This window comes from Rhipicephalus microplus, chromosome 9 (genome assembly GCF_043290135.1).
Source record: "Rhipicephalus microplus isolate Deutch F79 chromosome 9, USDA_Rmic, whole genome shotgun sequence".
In the NCBI taxonomy this organism is placed as follows: domain Eukaryota; kingdom Metazoa; phylum Arthropoda; class Arachnida; order Ixodida; family Ixodidae; genus Rhipicephalus; species Rhipicephalus microplus.
In genome coordinates this window covers 16,504,364-16,525,883 of record NC_134708.1, presented here as the reverse complement: position 1 = coordinate 16,525,883, position 21,520 = coordinate 16,504,364, and the positions used below count along the sequence as shown (strand labels likewise).

The window sequence follows — 21,520 nt, the reverse complement described above, 5'->3', positions numbered from 1 at the left end:
AGCGCGTCCCAACACAGTTCATCGACGTCGACGTGGGAGACCCCTTTGGTGAAGTTCGACAGTTCGAGGGTGCACGTGTCGCGAGTCTCGTAGTCCAACACGAAGGACTCGGGAATGTAGTCCGATAGTCTCAGTTTCTTACCGCTCGAGGTAGACGGTTCACAGACCACTATTTCCCGCTTGCGACTCGTGGGCTGGTTTTGGTCGCAGGAAGACGCCGACGTGGACGTGCCCGCTCGGCACTGCCACGACGTGGACGATCCTACTTCCGATGATTCGGGAATTATCACGTACTCGCCTCGGAGGATCCTCTGGGAGGTACTTCGCGCCCGTTCCTCGGCATCAGATTCACACTGGCGAAGCTCTTGAACGTTGATCTTCTCGCCGGCCATCGAAAATAAAAGAACTTGCGATGACCGCTTTTTCTCTTTTCATTCACAATAGATGGCTCGCACCCACTATTAGAGATTCGCCTAGAAGGTGGGGCTTCTAGGCGAATGACGCACAGTGAATCTCCGCGTCATTCCCTCTTAACGTGCAGGCTATTTGCAAATCAAAGGAAGATTTTGTTAGAAGTACCTCTCCGTAGGTTGGCTTTGAATTTATCGCTTACGGTAGTCCTTTCTTCAAGCAACTGAAAAGGGGTTTAGCCACAGGAACCTTAGACATAAAGTCACTTTATTTTCAACCCTATTATTTTGTTTGGCTTTCTTTTCTTAACTTATTTATTCTACTTTTAACCGTGTTTTACCAATTTGTTCTTTGAAAAACATACCTATCTAAACGCATTCGGCTGGTAAAACAACTTTATTTACAGGATAAGGTACCGTCCGTTCGATGCGCCAACCAACCAACCATGAAGTTTCGGTGCATTGATTCATAATTATTCAACGACATGGGCAGTGCACGTTGTCACGTTGAATAGTTATGTGAGGCGGATGAACAACTATTCATATGCCTCACGTGGTTATGAGAGCAAGAACAAGATCATTAAGTGCTGACCGGCTGACTAGGAGAATGCTGCACAGTTGGGGTGACCTTTTGATTGATACGGCAATGTATTTTCGAAGCCTTAGAAACGCTGCCACACGGGTCATACACATGAGGCGTAAGGACTGGCAAAAAAAAAGATGTTTGTGATTTGTCATGAATAAGACTCATGATACCTACATTATGACCAAAATAGTCATGAAGACGCCTTACAAAGAACGAAAACTCTCTGTGTTCTTTCACATAAGGCGACGTGAATGCGAATGCCATCCAGTGTGGTTATGTTAACATGCACTTAGGTTGACGTACAACGTTCGCTATTTAAATATTACTTATTCATTGTAGTTGATGTGACTGTATATCCTGATTATCTCATTACTCAACTTGCTTTAATTCCCACCACATACCATACTTTCACGAATTAACACGCTATATATGGACTATATCAGTTAGATTATCCTCATATATATATATATATATATATATATATATATATATATATATATATATATATATATATATATATATATATATATATATATATATATATATATATATATATATATATATATATATATATATATATATATATATATATATATATATATATACGATCATTCTTTAATTTTCTTCATATGTCTTTCGTTTTGATGCCAATAATACGAATCACAGGAGCACCGCTTTTTTATGATTTCCATGTGACGATCACCGCTCAGTGGAAACCTTCCATAATACTTCCAGCGCTAGGGGATTGCTTTCTCTACCTCCTTATTTTGTCACCTTTGCTTCGCACCTTCAAAAGACTGAGTGGCCCCGCCGCGGTGGTCTAGTGGCTAAGGTACTCGGCTGCTGACCAGCAGGTTGCGGGATTGAATCCCGGCTGCGGCGGCTGCATTTCCGATGGAGGCGGAAATGTTGTAGGCCCGTGTGCTCAGATTTGGGTGCACGTTAAAGAACCCTAGGTGGCCGAAATTCCCGGAGGCCTCCACTACGGCGTCTCTCATAATTATATGGTGGTTTTGAGACGTTAAACCCCACATATCAAAATATTGAGTGAGCGAGACGTGGTCGCTGCATTCAAGAAGCGAACTCGCGTGCGTGCGGCGACGAGGCATGCAATCGGTATTTTATTTACTTTGCATTAGACGACGGCCTTTTGCCCCCGTGACCCCTTCCATAAAGCAAGTGAGACATTGACCTTATTTACTCGCTTACTTTACTGTACAAGAAGTAAATCCGGTTACAGAAAATCTACGGAAGGAAATCCAGCGAAACAAAGAATTCTGAGCCACCGCCATTGTAAGCGTTTATTCGGCGGCAGCGCGAAGCTCGGCTCGTCCAAGCACAGCTTGGGAGTCTGCTAGGAGATACCAGTCCACACGAGCCACGTTGCATGGGACTACGGTCTTCCGGTTCGGATACGAAAGACGAGACGACTTTTCAAACCCCGGCTTTAGTAGAGACTCGTTCGCGTTCTCGTCACGCAGGTTTGGCGCCCTGTAGGAGACTGGTTCGTGATGAAGCTTCTGTAGAAGCCCGGCGAAAGGCGCGTTTTCTTCGTGGCTCAATTCTTCCGGGTCATCTTGTTCTGACCAGAAGACTTGCCCTTTGAGCGTTTTGGTGGTGGGCTCTTCATAGGGCGCTTAGGGGACACAAAGTCTTTATCGAGGAGCATCTTGACATTGCTGCACTTTTTGGCGAGGACGGGTTCAATGCCCATCGCGAACTTCAAGCGCTGTCCACCCAGGGTGTGGTAGCTTGGGTCCCTGACGGTCTTGATAAGCTCCGTGGAAGAGGGGAACTCCACTTTGCATCCCGTTGCGGACACCTTCGTCACCTCGCCCATCTTGAAGATGGGCTGCAGCTTCTCTTTGCTGCAGTACTCGCTCGGCACGTTTGATATGTCCAGGATGTGGGACGACACCGGCGGGCACCTTCCGGGGTCGTGCCAGCGCTCACCCATGTACGTAACCCTGACGCGGGCTTCCTTAACCTCGACGCCATCGAGCTTCTGAGCGGCAGCGACGGCTTCTTCCGGGGTGGCGTACGTCGCGTGGTAGTGAACCAGGTTTACGCCCTTGACCAGGGTACCTGTAGAGACGGCGCCCTTGCAGAGGCCGGCGATGTCTTCTTCCGTGGTGCCCCTTTGCAAGCAGGACAGCCTCAGCCTGCGCGAGTCGACCTCTTCGTAGTCGATGACCTGAGACTCCGGAATGAATTCTTGGAGACTGATCTTCACGAAGGGCCGGTCGCGCTGCTGGTCCCTGTCCCGGCGCTTAGAACTGGTCGCTACTTCCGGTCGAGCGGCGGGTTCTCGCTCATCCGACAACTGGGTGACCCGGTCACTGGCTGGCTCCTGGCGCTGGGCGTGGACGTCGGCCGCGCCTTCTCGCGAAGGGCCGGCCACGTCTTCCGGCAAGGAGTTTGGCTCGCTTCGCCCGTCGCCGTTCTCCTTCGGCTGGGTCGAAATGCTGCGGCCAACTTTGCCGCCCTCCATCGCCTGAGCCTGGAACGCCAAGAACGTGCCTTCCCGGTAGGCCTTGCTTTGCTTTGCTATCCTAGTTACATGACTCGTACCCGCTTTGGGGGATTGGCCAAGAATGCAACGTAGAGACTGGTAAATGTTATTTTAGGCAAGCTATAAAATTTTCAACCAAAAAGAAAGAAATGAAATGGCAAATATACGTAAAATAATAAATTTAACTGCAAGTAATATGCTTTTGAGCTTGTATTCCAGACTGCCGTAATAAACTGACGTGAATAATTTAGAAACTTAAGTTCTGACCTAACGAAACGAGGAAGAATTTTAAATATCCTTGTGACGCCGTCGTCTTCGTCAGAATTTTTACCATCGTCATTTTCTTTCGAGAAGTATTGATCCGATTCCACGATGGTGGTCAAATCTTTTTAGAGCCAGACGCTAATGTCGGTGTATAAGCTCCAGAATATGCCTATACTACCATTTGTACCACTCGTATGTCCCTCTGGCATTTATCACGCCCTCACGTACAGTTCTAGCGGTTCCAAGACTTCGGAGAAAACTTCTGCGGTTATACGGTATCGTTTTGGTTGATAACTCATCGCAATGAATAGCGCCAAACAAACAAACAAACAAACAAACAAACAAACAAACAAACAAACAAACAAACAAACAAACAAACAAACAAACAAACAAACAAACAAACAAACAAACAGAAAGCTCGCTGCATCCTTCACACACTACTGAAAGGCGAGAGCTACACGGCACGGCTGTTTTGTCATCCTCTCTATAGTTGCCATGGGAGCTTGAGAGCTCGCGTGAGCAGCTGCAAGATTCGTTGATGCCGCGGCTGCCGTTTCTGCTGATGACGATGAATCAAGGCTTAGACCCTTCTTATGGATTGGTAGCTATTGACCTAACACTCGCTGCGCATTCAACAAGGAGTGACGCACACGGTGCGATTCCAAATTTCTACCACACAATACAACATCGATAAACGGTGCAATGTCGTGGTAATAAGTACTGCATAAGTTTTTTTCAAGCAAATTTTTAGCACTAGCGTGGCTGTGTGGTGAAAAACTTGTCCGCCACGCAGAATACCCGAGTTCGATTTCGGCTTGGAATCAATTTGGTAGCGAAGTTGAATAAAACCCACATAAATTGAACAAAATCCACTACTCACCACTGGTCGACTAAAATTGAGGAAGGGAACACACTGGAGGCTGTGCCTGTGATCTTATTTTTTCGGGGCCTCTATTTTTGGGTTCTTTAGTGCGAAGCTTTGCGTGGCTGCGTGGAATGACCTCAATTAAACTAATCCACTAACCAGCAGATATATATTATTATCCATCTGTGTCAAAGCACGTATTTACTTTAAAAAGTGAGGGCTTGGATTTATTTTATTGTTTATAACTAAAAGAGCTTTCATTTAAAAAAAATCATGAAGCACCGAATTTCAAATAAAGATTGCAATGCTTCTTTTTATAGCCTCCCTTATTCTGATCTACTATAACATTTCATGAGACCACTCAAATTTCTCAATACTCGACAATGGGTGTGAGCCACAGTTTAAGGTGAACAAGAACGAGAAAGAGTGCTAACGAAGACCATGCACAATAGATAAAGCGCGTGAGGCAAGCTCAGCAAGATAATGCTTGTCGGGGCAAAAAAAATTACGCTGTTCGAAGGTAAAACGTAAAAAAAAATATGCGCTAATCTTAGAAGGAACTTTCTCGAGAGACATCGGAGATTTAGTTCCAGGTGGTGTGATCGGCTGTGGTTTGAAATTTTTGGTGACCTCTGTGTCCATGTCAAGTGACAAGCACAACCAGTTTCACCAAGTTAAATGCCTGTTCAGTTTTTATTTGACGGGTTTGGCAGTGTACTTTCAAAACTGTATAGTTTCAACTTCTTGAGTGAAACTAGCATGCACAACGACTGTCGAAAAAAAAGAGGAATAAACACCAACAATTAGGACACTGCGCGAAGCGAATTTTGAGCGCTGGCAGTGTTCGCGCTGCTCTTCGAAGAACGTCTCGTTTGCAACTCGCTCACGTTTCTATACCTCATTGCAACGTTTAATTAACTGGAGGTGAGAAGCTTGGAAATTCCTCGCAATGCGCAAGGGCTAACCTTGATCTTACACATATTGTAACGGGTCCAAGAGAATAAACACCAAAAACTAGTTTATTATGGGCGAACTTGTGCCCTGAAAACTATGTGCAAAAAATGGAAGAGTCCGCTAGAGCGTTCCAAAACAAAAACTGTTCATCCGCCAACGCACCTTGTTCTTCGCAGCTCCAACCCACACTGACTCGTGCCCGTGAAAAAGAGGCGCAAGTTGTGCGGCCATAAGCAGGAGCGCGCACAAGACTGTAGACGCTGATTCTTCATAATATCGGATAGTGTGATTAGTCTCTGTGGAAATATCAGCAGTAATTATTCTCATTTGCTATGAAATGGCAGAAATGATGGTGACATCACCAAGAAGAAACTCACTCGAAGAAACAATGCTGGGCTACAACCAAGGTAAGCGTTTATTTGACAGTAGCACGGAACTACTAGGTCCTTCCTAGCAAAGGCTGACCTTATGCTTAGGGACATCCAAGCTTCAAAAGAAACCCCTTCGGGTTCTTGCCACACGTTTCGCGTTCTCCGGGAGAGACCAATCAACGTTGTGGCTTCTGTGAAAACATGGCAACGTCACACGGTCACCTCGTTCACTTCTTCGGGACCTCCTTGTTCTGACCAGAAGACTTGGCCTTTGAGGTTCCCAACGGCGAGCTCTCTTTAGATCGCTTTGCGGCCCCTGCCCTTTTATTGCCAAGGCTGTTGGCTGCGACGGGTTCATAGGCCATCGCAAACTTCAAGCTCTGTCCATCCAGCCTGTGGCAGCTGCGGTCACTGACCGTCTTGATAAGCTCCGCGGGAGAGGGGAACTCCACCGTGCAACTTCCCGTTGCGGACACCGCCGTCACCTTGCCCATCTTGAAGACAGGCTCCAGCTTCTCCTTGCTGCGAAACTCTCTCGGCAAGTTCGATATGTCCAGGATGTTGGACGATACACGCGGGCACGTTCCGGGATCGTGCCAGCGCTCGGCCAAGTACGTAGCCCTGATGGGAGTTCCCTTGACCAGAACGCCATCGAGCGCTTGAACGGCCGCGACAGCTTCTTCGGCGGTTCTGTACGCCGCGTAGTACAGGGTCAAGTTACCGTCTCTGAATAAAGTACTCGTTTCCACGGCGCCCGAGCAGAGGCCCACGACGTCTTCAGCCCTGACGCCCTTGGCGAAGCCGGACAGCCTCACCCTACGCGAGTCGGCTTCCTCGTAGTCGATGACTTGAGACTGCGGAATGAATTCTTGGAGGTTGATCTTCACGACGGGCGAGTTGTCGGGATCGTCCCTGGCACGGCGCTTGGAACCGGTCGGTACTTCCGGTCTAGCGGCGGGTTTGCGCTCCTCCGACGTCTGGGTGCCGTGGTCGCTGGTAGGCTTCTGGCGTTGGGTGTGGGCGTTGGCCGTGCCTCCTTGCGACGGGCCGGCCCCGTCATCCGGCAGGGAGTTGGACTCGCTCATGGAGTTGGACTCGCTCATGGAGTTGGACTCGCTCAGGGAGTTGGACTGGCGTCGCTCGTCGCCGCACTCGCTCGGCTGGGTCGACAGGCTGCGGCCGACTTGGCCACCGTCCATCGCCCGAGCCTTGGTCTCGTGCGCCGAAAGAAGAACGAGCCTTCCCGACGGCCTTTGCGATCGTCCGCTTCGCCAATTTGTTTGTTTGCTTGAGCCTTTCAGAATATGGCACATATCCACTTTGGGAGATCGGCCAAGCTTTCAGTTTTAAATATAGTAGAAACTTCAAACTTTGTTGAACGATTAAAAACAATTACGTAAATAAGAAGAGAACACTTTTAATATATAAAAAATAAGAAGAGAATTCTGGCTAATGTATCAAATATATGCTGTTCTAACTGTGCGATTGTGGTAGTAGAACAGACTGCCGAATTGACCTGATGGTATTTCGAATTTACTTGCTGGATTCTAAAAATGATTCCCCTACACTAGGAACAAGGTAGCGCGAGCAGTCGTGTTAAAAAGTAATACTTCATGATAGAATCGCAGTGTCATACGAAGCGCCGCCACGTGACATCAGAAGCTTTCACTGGGCAAGTTGGTGTGATGGTGTTGGTGATGATGGTGATAATGATCCTTGAATTATTGGCACCTGACCACTCAGTGGTCGAACAAGAGTCCGGCGCATCATGCAAACTGGTTTATTATTTTTAGGTGATATTATAGGTTACAGATACAATTGTATTAAAGCGTTAATAATTATGGATCCTAATATTAGCTTACACTACCTGGAGTGCTTTCACCTTGAATGTTCTTTACATATTTATCGTTCTTTCGTGCTCGCTATTTGTTTACGATGCCACCATGCGAATTACGCAACGAGTGGGTGGTTTAAAGGATCATCCACTACAAAGCACTCAGGCAAAATTATGTTTCATAGTTAGCCACCCCATCGACAACGTGTGTGGCAGCGTAGATACGCCTAATTGATTGATTGATTGATTGATTGATTGATTGATTGATATGTGGGGTTTAACGTCCCAAAACTACCGTATGATTATGAGAGACGCCGTAGTGAAGAGCTCCGGAAATTTCGACCACCTGGGGTTCTTTAACGTGCACCACAATCTGAGCACACGGGACTACAACATTTCCACCTCCATCGCAAATGCAGCCGCCACAGCCGGGATCCGAAGTAGATACACCTGTTCCCGTACGGAATCGTAGTGGCTGCTTCGCCAACTCACAAAGTGACGAAATATGGCGTGTAAGGCATTCACAACCGTATTTGCGGAACAAAGTTTACGCACAGAGTATATAAAAAGATGATTTTTTTTAATCTACGTATTCTACACAGCTCACATGCAGTATTTTATTTAATCTGTGCATTGTTCGTGCTTTTATACCGAATTAAAAGGCTCTTTCATTCACATTTTTTTTTCAGAGAGTGCGCTTTGTTGTGTGCCAACTTGCCTTACCATCGTGCTTTTATACGTGTCGCACGATTTTTCGTGCACTATTTGGTTGTTTGTTCGCATTTATTGTGCTTGCCACAGTTGGTCGGAAGTTTCTTCTTAGCATTTTATCTTTCTTACTTAATGTTTGCGTCCACCTGTATATGAACCTATGATACTTCATGAGACGTTCATTAAAATATTGATTAGATTTATTTATTTAATTATCACTTCTGCCGCCGCCATATCAACAAAGTGTGCTGCTATGGTCAGTTGGTGCGCGATTTCCCTCCCCAGTTATGTCCCGCGAATACGAGACGAAAGGATATGAACATCACGACAAAGGCTACAAACAGCGCCCTGTCGAGAGCTCGCGAGACGGCTTGCCACTCCTCCCTCAGTCGCGGCTCCTGATTGGTCGAGACCGGCGCCGGGGCCTCGGCCATCTCCGCCGCCATTGGTGGGTCGTGGCTCAGATGCTCCATTTCCGTTTCCCGCGCAGCCGCCGACGAAGCCGGCTGGAAGCCGCCGACGCAGAGGAACTGCCAGAAGGGGGCCTCCAGGAAGTTCACCAGTCCGCGGGGCACCTCGCATCGATCGGCCGAGTGCAACAGCTTGTGCGCAGCGATGGCACAGGCCAGGGACGCGACAGACAGCGTTGCCGAGAGAGACACGAATACCACTGGCAATCGAAGGAAGAAAAGCAAATGAGCTTATTATTTGCCGGTGTTCGCGAGCATCAGCATACATCAAGGTGACTGAATGAAATAATGTGTGTACACTAACGCATTAAGTATTATTTTTAATAATTGTTAATTAATTGAACAGCTTTCACACATTAGGTTGCAGTTTGTTACACAAGCTGTCGAATGAGCGAGTGAATTAATGAATGCGTGTGGAACACACACACACACACACACACACACACACACACACACACACACACACACACACACACACACACACACACACACACACACACACACACACACACGACAACTCATTCATTCATTCTACTACATTGCGTTGATCGGCACACAGTGTCAATCAGTACAGCCAATAACTTGTTCTTCGGCATATTTTCCATCGTGTGAAGGTCTGAAGCATGGTTGAATTCCCCACGTTTCCGGAAGTGACCGATGACGTCATGGCATTAACTCAATTAACTCAATAATATTCACGCTCTACAATACTGAAGGTATTTGCTACTACCTACAATACATACGGGGAGCCTCCGATGTCTCTGCGTCAGGTAAACACTCATTTTCTCAAATTATTTCCAATTCTGCCTTTTATAGCATTACTGCCACTTCTTGTACCTGTAAAGCGTTTTCTACTCTTAGCACGTTTGCGTTAGGAGAAGCCATTCTTGCAACGCGGGAGAGCATACGCACGCAGCAAAGGAACCGGAGTTAAGAGAGAGAAATAAATAAAGGGAAGAGACAGGGAGGTTAACCTAGAAGAACTGGTTTACTACCCTGTACAGGGGTGTGGAAGTAAGGGTGGGAAAGGCGATAGAGTTAACCTAGAAGAACTGGTTTACTACCCTGTACAGGGGTGGGGAAATATGGGTCGAAAAGGCGATAGAGTTAACCTAGAAGAACTGGTTTACTACCCTGTACAGTGGTGGGGAAATAAGGGTCGGAAAGGCGGTAGAGATAGAGAGAGATTAAATACACATACACACACATTCAGGGAGTTCCAATCACAGTCGTTTGGACAGGCCGGTTGAACGCAAAAAGCGTAGGAGCGCCTTCACAGCCTTTTTTTTTTTTTTGCGACATAAATTCCTGTCGGTAGTGCAGGATTTTTTTTTTCCGAAAGAGTCTGGTTGTCCAGTTCGTCTAGTGCATTGCAGAGCGACTGTCTCTGCGAGCAGCATCGTGAGCATTCGCACGGAATGTGCCAAGTTGTTTCGTCACTGCCGCAATGGTCACAATGGTCGCATGCAGCAGTGTCGGTCATTCCTATGCAACCATAACCTGCACAGCCTAGTAGCGTCTCGTCGGCGAAGTTCCGGAGGAATTCGAAGACTGACAGTTGGGTCTAAGATATATAATCGTGCAGGCCTGAACGTGATAGCCACTAATCTCATAAACACTTCAAGAGTATAGGGAGGACGTAAAAAAACAAAATTAGGTTGATTTTACAATCCAATGTACAGTCTTGATTACTGGACTCGGCGAAATTCTTGGCAGCAGAATTATGTTCTCGTACATGAGTGATGCTAAAAACAGTCTTCTGTTGTTTCAAAGACTGACTGAACGTGGCAAAAATCTGCGTGTTAACCTCAAAAATTGAAAGGAAAAATTTTTTTTTACACCATCAAGCAGAGACTACTGATAGCCAGGTGGTTGCTGGTGTGCTAACTGGAAAATGTTTATCGTCCACGTTTGGCATGCCGTCATAGCTAATGAATTGTTTCGGTAGAGCCCTTATTTCACGCGCTACGTCTCCTTTCTCATATTTAGATGTTTTAAGTATTGCGAAAGTCATCTGGAACAATGATTCTACTAAACAATAGAGCGCTTGAATCGCTTATACATACAAAAGCATCGCGGTATGTCATACATGCCAAAGGCTCCCTCAACCGCAGAGGGGCCAAAATTTAGTTGTGATATCGCGACTGTGCGAAGTCTTTGACAAACACGACGCCACTAGAATTTTCCGAAACGGTGCTGTGATAGCGGAGTTACACAAATTTCATGACCCAGAAGAGACCCTTTTTCATGTCACTCTTTCGGTCACTGTATCCCGTTCATTGGCTACTCTCTCTCCAATCAGAGTAATGCTCTTCAGTGCTCGAGAAATAAGAATGGCGAGCGCATGTACCTTCGAGCCTTCGAGAAGTCAGTTTGTGGTGTGTGCATGTATGTGTGTGTGTGTGTGTGTGTGTGTGTGTGTGTGTGTGTGTGTGTGTGTGCGCGTGCGTGCGTGTGTGTGTGCGTGAATGTTTGTGCGTGAGTGTTTGTGCGTGAGTGTTTGTGCGTGTGTGTTTGTGCGTGAGTGAGTGTGCGTGAGTGAGTGTGCGCGTGTGTTTGTGCGTGAGTGTGTGTGTGTGTGTGTGTTTGCGGGGGGGGGGGAGTGAAATGAGCAGACGAAAGATTTGACGTCACGGCGAACGTTGGGGATTACCGTAAGGCCCGGAGAAGACAAGGGATTGTTTCTTGGAATTAGTGGGGCGCCCGCGGCTCAAAACATTGCCGCGTTTAGCACTGTTGATTGTCAAAGCCTAGTTAACACGTTCGTCGACTTGAAATGTTGAAATGTTAAAGAAACTATCAAATGTGGTTTAAATGTTATTTAAAGTACCAGCAGCAAAAAATGCTGTGACTCGTACCATGAGGAGCGGTGATAACAGATCCGGAGTGGTATTCAGACAATGTGGACAACCAAATGATGGTGACCAGAAGATTCACGGAGCACAGCGTCACCCTTGGTCCCGTTGTGGGCAGCCAGAGGCTTGCCAGAGTCATCAAGACCACCGCCACGGTCGGGCATGCGAAGCTGGGCTCGTACTTTTTTCTTAGCACTAGTTTGCAGCCTGTTGGTGAAGTAGCCAAGAGAAATTGCATCAAGATGCTTGACATAATAGTAATCGTCATCACTACTATAATAACGTCATACTATTTACTAGATCATGTACGTCTGAGCAAGCCCGCGATGTGGGGGAAGGTTCAAGAACGACAAAATTACCAGTTAATCCAACAGCTTGTTGAACGAACTACAAAAGGAAATCGAAGGAATTACTCAGGAAAGAAGATTTAGCAGATGAAAAAAACATGCCCATCCAGGTTTCAGATTCAAACCACGGAGGAGCCCACGCAATGCGGTTGCCATACATCTTTGATGACGTGGGAATTAGCAGATCTCAGCGTACTCGACAATTAGAAGCAACCAGAATTAAAACCAGCAAACTTCATTCTTCGGATTCTACATGCCAGCACCGCCAATCGATTTAGGCACGCCATAAAGTGTAAACAACTTTGCACCATTAAAGCGATTTCAAGCAAGCAAAACATTTTGCTTAACCAGAATTTGCAAAAGTGAAGGTATAAGCGCACTTTTTATCCCAAAAAGTCCTTAAGGGGTGATTTTTTACTTATGGCACCCTTTAAGAGTTAAGGGTGTTATGGGCTTCCGAACCTGTGGCCCATACAACACATGAACTTACCTACTTTCAGGTGCGCAGGTAAATACAGGATTGTAGGATACAGGTTCACCGGTAATTTGGAACTCTGCATATGTATCTTCGGCCCATTCAAGAGCTAAGTAGAAGTCGACACCTTGATTGTGCGCTAACATTTCCTTAAACAATAAAAAAAATGTCGCATGTCTTGAATACATATGCGCTACACTTAGTACTGACCCCACGTTTCCCTTCCTGCGGGAAAGTTTTCCTTCTTATATGTTTAAAACATAACTGCATCAAGACCTTTCGCACCGTTAATGGGGAATCAACGAGATGCGGGTGCGCACATTGCAATAAAATGCGAAGAAACTCACATATTTTTTCCCCTTTTCTGAGAACTCCTCCCCAACCTCCCCTAACTTATGGCTCATTCCCAACTTAGAGTAGCACCGGTATCGCGCCAGGTTGCAACTGGTGACTAAGAAGCGATTCGATGCGGTTTGTGTCTACACTTGCGTGCGAATCACACCCGTCGCCACACAAAATGTCCTTCCGTTCCCATTGACGTAACACCGTAAAATAAAAATGGCGTCACATTTTTGGCACCTGAGCTATCCTGAGGTTTTCTTCTTAAGTCACGCATCTGTAAAACCAAGCAGCCAGAGACTGATCCAAATATGGTTGATTGGGCGAGCTGGTGATACATGATGGTTTGAAATAAGAGCGGCCCCGCCGCGGTGGTCTAGTGGCTAAGGTGCTCGGCTGCTGACCCGCAGGTCGCGGGTTCGAATCCCGGCTGCGGCGGCTGCATTTCCGATGGAGGCGGAAATGTTGTAGGCCCGTGTGCTCAGATTTGGGTGCACGTTAAAGAACCCCAGGTGGTCGAAATTTCCGGAGCCCTCCACTACGGCGTCTCTCATAATCATATGGTGGTTTTGGGACGTTAAACCCCATAAATCAATTGAAATGAGAGCGCACTGCTTAGACGCAGACAGAAAGACAGGGACAAGCGCTTACTATCTGAAGGTTTATTTGGAAAGCTATGAAATATATACGAACAGATGAAACAGTGTCGTGACACATGCGATAAGACCAAATCGCGGACCGAACCAATAAAACCGATAAAATATCTATGAGCGTCAGCCCCACTTTACCTACGCCGACTTTGATTTAGAGTGGTTACTTAACTCCTATGGCATCTGCGACTGTCCAAAAAACACTAGCTCCTTATCAGACAGAACTAATGATGGTTTTCTGACGCAAGTCAAGTGTTCCCGCAACAAACCGAGAGATAAGCGCACAAGGTTTATAATTGAAGCAGCATACATAGCGCGTAAACACTTGACTTGCGTAAGCAAACCACCAATAGCTCTGTCTGATAAAGAGCTAGCGTTTTTGGACAGTCGCACATGCCATAGGAGTTGAGTAATCACTCTAAGGCACAGTGTGCGTATGTAAGGTGCGGCTGACGCACATATATATTTTATCGGTTTTGTTGGTTTGGTCCGCTATTTGGTCTTATCGTATGTACCATGACACTGTTTCGTCTGTTCGTAAATATTTCATAGCTTTCCGAATAGACTGTCAGCTGTTAGTAAGCGCTTGTCCCTGTCTTTCTGTCCCTGTATAAGCAGTGCACTCTTGTTTCAAACCAACTGGTCCAAAGATCCGCTATCCGGCTGTGAGACGTATCTCGGCCAGACGGAAACGTGCGTGAATGAGCGTGCGTGGAAACACGAGCTTTCACTAAAAGGTGAAGGCGGCGGCACGTTCGCCGACGCACTGCAATTTTCGTAAGTGTGAGCAGTGCCCGAATAAGATTCAGGTTATCGGCAGAAGCAGGCACACCACGGCTCGAGCATCGTCGGAGGCATTCTACATAAAAGCACAAGGTTCGTTATCTATCTGTGATACGTCAGTGTCTATATCGCAGGCAGAAAGCAAGTTTTTTTTTTCTTTAGTTTACAGGTTGGGATTACAGTGGTGTGCACTCACTGTGTGCCTGATATTCTGCGGATGTATCTGCCCATAAATTTTGACGCAGAACACGATGAATAAACAGTCCAAAGTTTGAGCATTTTTTGACTCCTTCTCAGTTTTTTCCGTCGCTGAAAAACAGCCATTTTTTTTTTGTGTGTGGCTTGTGCAGAAACACGAACCGACTAGCATAACAAAGAGCACCTCTTATCGGAATGAGTGGCTTTGCGATCTAAGGGACCACTTGCGACCAGTTTCTCTCTGACTCATGTTGAGTCTCGGGTGTAAACGAACCTTTCGAACATCTGGAGGGACGGAAGATGAAGGAAAAAAGTAGAAATGTCATCTTCGTCCGACTCCGCAGCCATACAAATGGGCAGGAGAATGAAGGAGCAATAGAGTGAAATAGAGTGATTGATTGATATGTGGGGTTTAACGTCCCAAAACCACCATATGGTTACTAGAGACGCCGTAGTGGAGGGCTCCGGAAATTTCGACCACCTGGGGTTCTTCAACGTGCACCCAAATCTGAGCACACGGGCCTAAAACATTTCCGCCTCCATCGGAAATGCAGCAGCCGGGGTTTGAACCCGCGACCTGCGGGTCAGCAGCCGAGTACCTTAGCCACTAGACTACCGCGGCGGGGCTATAGAGTCAAAATAGGTGAAGCGGGCGCGCGAGAAAATCGCCGGTATACGCCCCCTCACCCAGCGTGGAGTGGTACAGGTTTGTGATCCTGGTCTGCGACACTTCCCAGGCCGGGTTGTGCTCCACGTCGACCTGCACGTCGCCGTGCAAACGCACGTGGTGGCCGCCGAAGTCCAGCGTATTCAGGGTCATCGCGCACTCGTGGCGACTCGACCGGAAGCCCTCGGGTGTGGCCACGCACCTCGCCGGCAGCTGTTTCACGTGGTCCAGCCAAACGTGACCGGACGAGTTCACGCGCGCCATCAGGCGGGAGTGGCCGCTGCCCGACGATTGTGACGTAAGCAGTGGCGAGATGCTTCTAAACAAGTGGACAAGAAAGTGGGCACGCGATTAGACTTTTTGTTCTCTACTGATTTATTTACTTATTTATTTATTCACTAATCGATCAACTGACTCACTGATTGACTGAGCTAGCCACGGAAATAATGAGTGATCAGTTTTTCTATCATGAGCTTATGCCGTACGATGACAGATAATAATAATAATAATAATAATAATAATAATAATAATAATAATAATAATACCTCAGGTTGTAAGTACTTGCGGCGTGCTTCATAACCACTACGTGATTATGAAGCACGCCTTTCATTGCAGCGCGCTTCATAACCACTACGTGATTACGAAGCACGCCGCAATGAAAGGCTCCGGAAGTTCTGGAGCATCTGGTGTTCGCTTAACGAGCACCGACATCGCACAGTACACGAGTCCGACCTCCATCGAGTATCGAACACGCCATCTTCGGGTCAGCAGCTGAGCTTCATTGCGCCACCGAGGCGTACGACAGTTAACAAGAGTAATCGCAACTTGCGGACATAGCCTTCACAATCCCCCCCCCCCCCCCCCGTGTCTACTAATATTGCTGGGCGCCTATTCGTGATAAAATAGGTAATCAAGAAAACCGTGAGGAGGAAACAAGGCTAGGACTAAATATCTGGTTAAATCATTTTCTCGAAATGTGGCATGCGTATAGCCTACACCAAAAAGAGAGAATCGTAGTTCAGGCAGAACCACTTGAGGTTGTTGTCATTGCGTGTGTATGCAGGAGCATCATTCAATTGAGAGGGAAAACAATGTCGCCCTTATAACAGTTGACGGCCTGCATCAGCCCATATATTAGTCAACATTGGGCCAACGTTTGTCGGCAATAATCCAACAGTAGCCAACATTAGCAATCACTTAGCAAACGCTATCAGGCGTTGGCTATACTTTAGCCTACACTATAGTCGACCTTTCAGCTAACTCGTGATGCTACAGTATGAAACTAAATACAGTATAATAATTTGTTTTCAAATCACCATCATCATCACGTTTACGTCCACTGCAGGATTAAACCTCTCCCATGCTCCGCCAGTCAACTCGGTCCTGTACTAGCTGCTGCCATTTTATACCCGCAAACTTCTTAATCTCATCTGCGCACCTAACTTTCTGTCTCCCCCTAACCCTCTTGCCTTCTCTGGGAATCCAGTTAGTTACACTTAGCGACTAGCGGTCATCCTGTCTACGCGCTGCATGCCCGGCCCAAATCCACCAAATCCATTTCCTCTTCTTGACTTCAACTTGATTTCAATCAGTAGACTTTTTACTAATGGAGGCTAGCCCCTTGCTGCAAAACAGCGCACTTGCCCTACGACGTTGAAAAATGTAGACCCGTGACAACGTAAACACACACAACAGGCAAGCCCTGGCGCATGTGCCTAAAACGTCGTCTCCGCTTGAACCACAACAGATGCCTCCATAAGTAAGTGGAATAGGCAGTGCAGAGAAGCGCACTTGCGGATAGTTAAGGTGGTCTATCGTATATGCAAGAAATCCCTATCTTATCTGTCTGTCACGAGAATCGGCGATAAAGGAATCGAATACGTATTCACATACTCCACAGAGACGACTTGCGGCACCCATATTTTTTCAGCCGGAATCACGATAATGTCTTCGCCTCCGTAATCGCTGGGCTTCCATGACAGGAATTCGTCTTTCCATTTCTGGATATGAAAAAAAAAAAGATTCACCATCCAAGCAATTTTCCTGGGATTTATCGAAACGCCTTCTGTTGTAGCTTTTGATTTACCTATCAACACGTTCAAAAGATGCGCTCTTCAAACTCTGTGTTTGGTCGTTAGTTAAAAGGATATCAAAGAGAGTACATATACAGTTTCCAGACACTGCAAAACGGACATTTTTCGCTTCCTTGTTATGCAGTTGTTGTACGCTTTCCTGACACCGGAGTCACACAACACGTATAAGTTGATGGTGAAACAAGCCCCAATAAGTACGAGGACGCAGCAAGGACGCAGCAAGCGTTCATACTGTGTCCTTGCTGGGTTTTTATACTTATTGAATTGAATTTGATAAACTTTTATTTGGTCCTCCAAAACACAGATCACTGTGTTGCAGGCAGCTCCCACGTGTAGACTGAGATCCTCAGCCGCCTTGCGGGTTTGGTGGACAGCCCAGAGCTGATCTGCCAAGGACGAGCTGCGGATTGCCGCCTCCCATCTGGCAGAGGTGATGTTCGATATATGAGCGAATTTGGTGCACTTATTGGCGCTTGTTCTATCATGAACTTAAACGAAGATGCTCGACTGGCAGTCAACACGTATAAAACATTTAATGTTTTGTCCCTGAGCATCAGCAAGCCAGCCCAGCCACAATATACATTATCCCGACAAGTCGAAACAGTTCCACTGAGTTTGCCAACGACGCTCTCTATACGCAGTCTAAATCACACACACACACACACACACACACACACACAAAACCCTGTCGTATCACTGAACGACAATTCAGTCATCCTTTTTTTACGTGTATTAAGTGCAGATGGCAGATCTGCCGCTAGTACGTCGACTTGCTGTCTACCCGGGGCGTCACACTGTGATGACACGTCACTGAGAAGCCGCCCCATCGATTTCGAAGTCGAAAGTGCATTTCTAAGGCAGTGGTATTAAAAACACATTCGATGAGCTTCCACGGACGACAATACTCTTTTCTAGTGTTCTCACACCAGTGCTTTTATTTAGAGCAACAATCAGAAATCTTTCAATGTTCGTGCCAATAATCCTTTATGAGCGCATAGAAATTTTTAGTTGGAAGTGATTTACAGTGCGGCGAGTATCAGAACCAGCTATATGTAGTGCGTCGACGAAACCCGAACAGAAACTATTCTGCAAGCGTGGAGACCCTTTGACCCAGCGCATGTTAACATTTGTTCGTCATTATGGTTTCTGCGAACTCCCAAACAGCCTCGTTTTCCCACATTCTAGGCCACACAGAGCTTCGCCTAAGGCCAGAAACCAAAACCATGCCTGCTGAGACAGACGTTTCGTCATGACGTCATTACAAAGTGTAAAGTGCAATATTCCATAGCACTATGCATTACTGATCACAAAGCAACTTCATGGACACACATAAGTCATATTCCAATTAGAAAAAAAAACTAACATTTAAACAAAACTAAAGGGTTTACCGCGGACATGACCATGTTCACTTTGACAGTCTGCCTTGAGTGGTCCTGCGAGAGAAACGGAGAAGGATTTCAATTACAGAGTGACGTGTTTGAGCACATATAGTGTTCGAATGCACATCAGTCGCTCACCATTTCGGCAATCTCTTTGATCAGCATGTCTAACGTCACCTCCGTCACGTTCGTGTGATAGAACACTGGACGTACTTCCTTGGAGTATCTCTCTGGATCGAAGAGATGCTTCAGGAGATTCTCATGATGAGCCACTCTGTTGAGATCTGTCAACAAATGCATTTCGGAGAGAGCTGGTGTAAATAAATGCTACGTGGCCATAGGTAGGTGACAAGTTGCGAATCACCAATTTATAAGAGTGCATCTGCACTTAGTCAGCGGCATCCGAAAGCGACAGTCACGTATAAATTCGTTTGAGGTCGCCAATTACAATTGAAGCCAAGTACTTTTGTCTCTACGAAAAACACGACGTTGAACGTGTCGCTTGTAAGTAAATAAACTATAGTTTCGCTAGGTTTGGGATGAACTCCTGAAAAGTCTGGCAGGCTTCACAGGACATCGTGATATCAGAGTTCAGTTATTCGCGATATTACCAACAGACCGGCATCTTCGAATTGGCCTATCTCATTTCCGATGGAGGCGGAAATGTTGTAGGCCCATGTGCTCAGATTTGGGTGCACGTTAAAGAACCCCAGGTGGTCGAAATTTCCGGAGCCTTCCACTACGGCGTCTCTCATAATCATATAGTGGTTTTGGGACGTTAAACCCTACATATCAATCAATCAATTGGCCTATCTTTTAGGTGATCAAGAACACTTAGATGAGCCCCGCCGCGGTGGTCTAGTGGCTAAGGTACTCGGCTGCTGGCCCGCAGGTCGCGTGATCGAATCCCGGCTGCGGCGACTGCATTTCCGATGGAGGCGGAAATGTTTTAGGCCCGTGCGCTCAGATTTCGGTGCACGCTAAAAAACCCCAGGTGGTCGAAATTTCCGGAGCCCTTCACTATGGCGTCTCTCATAATCATATCGTGGTTTTGGGACACTACACGCACCCCACATATCTATCTCAAAACACTCAGATGAGAGGGGGGGGGGGGGGGGGGGCTTTTCTTGACTCGCTTCTACCATGGAAGCGAGACAGCACAGCCGCAGCTTTGTTGATTGGGCTTATCACCAGAGCTGTTTTCGTCAGGAAAGGCTATGTGAAAATGCTTAGCTGTGTTAGGTAATACGCTTATGAAACAGCGAGACAACCAAATATTATCAGAACAGAGGCTTAGATAACCCGAAACGTGAGAAAAACAAAAAAATGAATTGCGACACAAGCCACGAAGAGATCGCCAGCCTGATCGTGAAGTCACAGACTTGTTTCATTTACTTCTCTTACATACCGAAACCACAATCTGCTTATAAGACATGCCAAGCACCGAATTAAATACCACCCGATGTGTTAAAGAATTGTTTTTCAGTTTAATGAGCATACAATAACATAAACACATATTTCAAACCCTCATCATATGTATTGTTTAGAAATCTGAAACAAAAATAGCTTGAGAAATGAACAAACAATTACAGCAACATCGTGAGCTATATTACAAAAAAAAACGAATAAAAACCAACGTTTTACATCCGCAGTGGGGTTAATGACTCACTTTTGTTGCTTTTCATATAAAATGAATAAAACGATCGAGTCATGACAATAATAATGAAATGCGCGTCGCCTCCATAACGTTGCATTAGCTTTCTTGCGATTCGCCATGTTGGCGATCGAACCCGCTACCATCCTCGCCCCCACAATGTATCATACATCAAATGTAGTTATGTAACAGATAATAACGTAACAACATCAAAGTGCGTTTAATTATTACGTATTTAGCAATACGTAAGGATGATCATGCAGTGGTTCATCATAGAAACTTTTGTGGAATTTTTCTTGCACAGTTTCTTGCAAAATTTTCTTGCAAAGTTCAACCACGAAAAAAAAATTATCGTAATATTTGTATACGAGCGCATAGACTTTCGGCCGAAACGTGATAATCAAAAGTTTTGCTGCTCCTAGCTCCCCGTCATATATCAATGTTGTCACCAAAAGAATGGAGCTTAAAAATGTTCTATACTGCTTTAGCTTAGTACGTTAAAATTTTACTTGTCGTTCAAGTGTCCCAGCACGAAAAGAAGACCTCGACTAACATATTATCGTCCTGAAAAACTAAATTGGATGTTCCATCAAATGTGAGAGTTGAGGAAGTGTTTTTACAAATTAACATTGTCGGCGACTCACCCGAGCCGGCTGATTTCACGAAGGTTTGAAGGGAACACAAAATTACGTACGCGATGCACACCTTACGTAGCATATCTGCGCTCTCCGTGAAATGAGCGGACGCACCTGATAGAAGCGAGGCGGTTTCTTACGCGCCGGCAGCTGCATTTCATCACTGGTTTCGTTTTTATTGGCACATTTATGCACCTTGCGTTCGACGCGCCAAATTTAGGCGCTGCCGTTATCAGAGTGTGCTGCTTCTGACGTTGAGTTAGCTTAATTTGTAACTAACTGAATGTGTTTTCGCTTCGACTCTTAATATATTTGGTTTCAGATGAAGCAAAGTGATAAATAGGTCGTGTTTGAACCCAGACTTTACACAACGCCCTAATAATTCTTTAGTATCTCGAAGGACCTGTTTTTGTGCGACAAAGCGCAACGTTACGTCATAGACGCCATGTCTAAAAACAGCAATAAGCT

The 21,520-nt window shown here is 46.1% G+C and overlaps 1 protein-coding gene across 4 annotated transcripts; it reads right to left on the bottom strand.

Annotated features, from left to right (window-relative positions):
• Window positions 1-8,689: 8,689 nt before the first annotated feature.
• LOC119163506 (neuronal acetylcholine receptor subunit beta-3) lies at window positions 8,690-21,305 on the bottom strand. Of its 4 annotated transcripts, none has more exons than XM_075873190.1 (7): window positions 21,167-21,295; window positions 18,902-19,047; window positions 18,773-18,817; window positions 17,185-17,291; window positions 15,312-15,610; window positions 11,836-12,039; window positions 8,690-9,177 (listed from the first exon to the last, which is right to left on the bottom strand). In XM_075873190.1, the coding sequence occupies exons 2-7, from the start codon at window positions 18,926-18,928 to the stop codon at window positions 8,765-8,767; spliced, it is 1,095 nt and encodes a 364-aa protein (XP_075729305.1). In that variant the 5' UTR covers window positions 18,929-19,047; window positions 21,167-21,295; the 3' UTR covers window positions 8,690-8,764. The 4 variants fall into 4 exon arrangements, with proteins under 4 accessions (XP_075729305.1, XP_075729303.1, XP_037271408.2 ...); XM_075873188.1 differs by having other exon boundaries at window positions 21,112-21,292; XM_037415511.2 differs by having other exon boundaries at window positions 21,062-21,184.
• Window positions 21,306-21,520: the final 215 nt, after the last annotated feature.

Coding starts and splice junctions, on each gene's coding strand:
- LOC119163506 (XM_075873188.1), bottom strand. CDS start 21,208: ATGCAGCTGCCGGCGCGTAAGAAACCGCCTCGCTTCTATCAGGTGCGT. Junction 18,818..18,901: donor TCAAAGAGATTGCCGAAATG/GTGAGCGACTGA, acceptor TTTCTCTCGCAG/GACCACTCAAGGCAGACTGT. Junction 15,611..17,184: donor CCGCAAGTCGTCTCTGTGGA/GTATGTGAATAC, acceptor CCACTTGTTTAG/AAGCATCTCGCCACTGCTTA.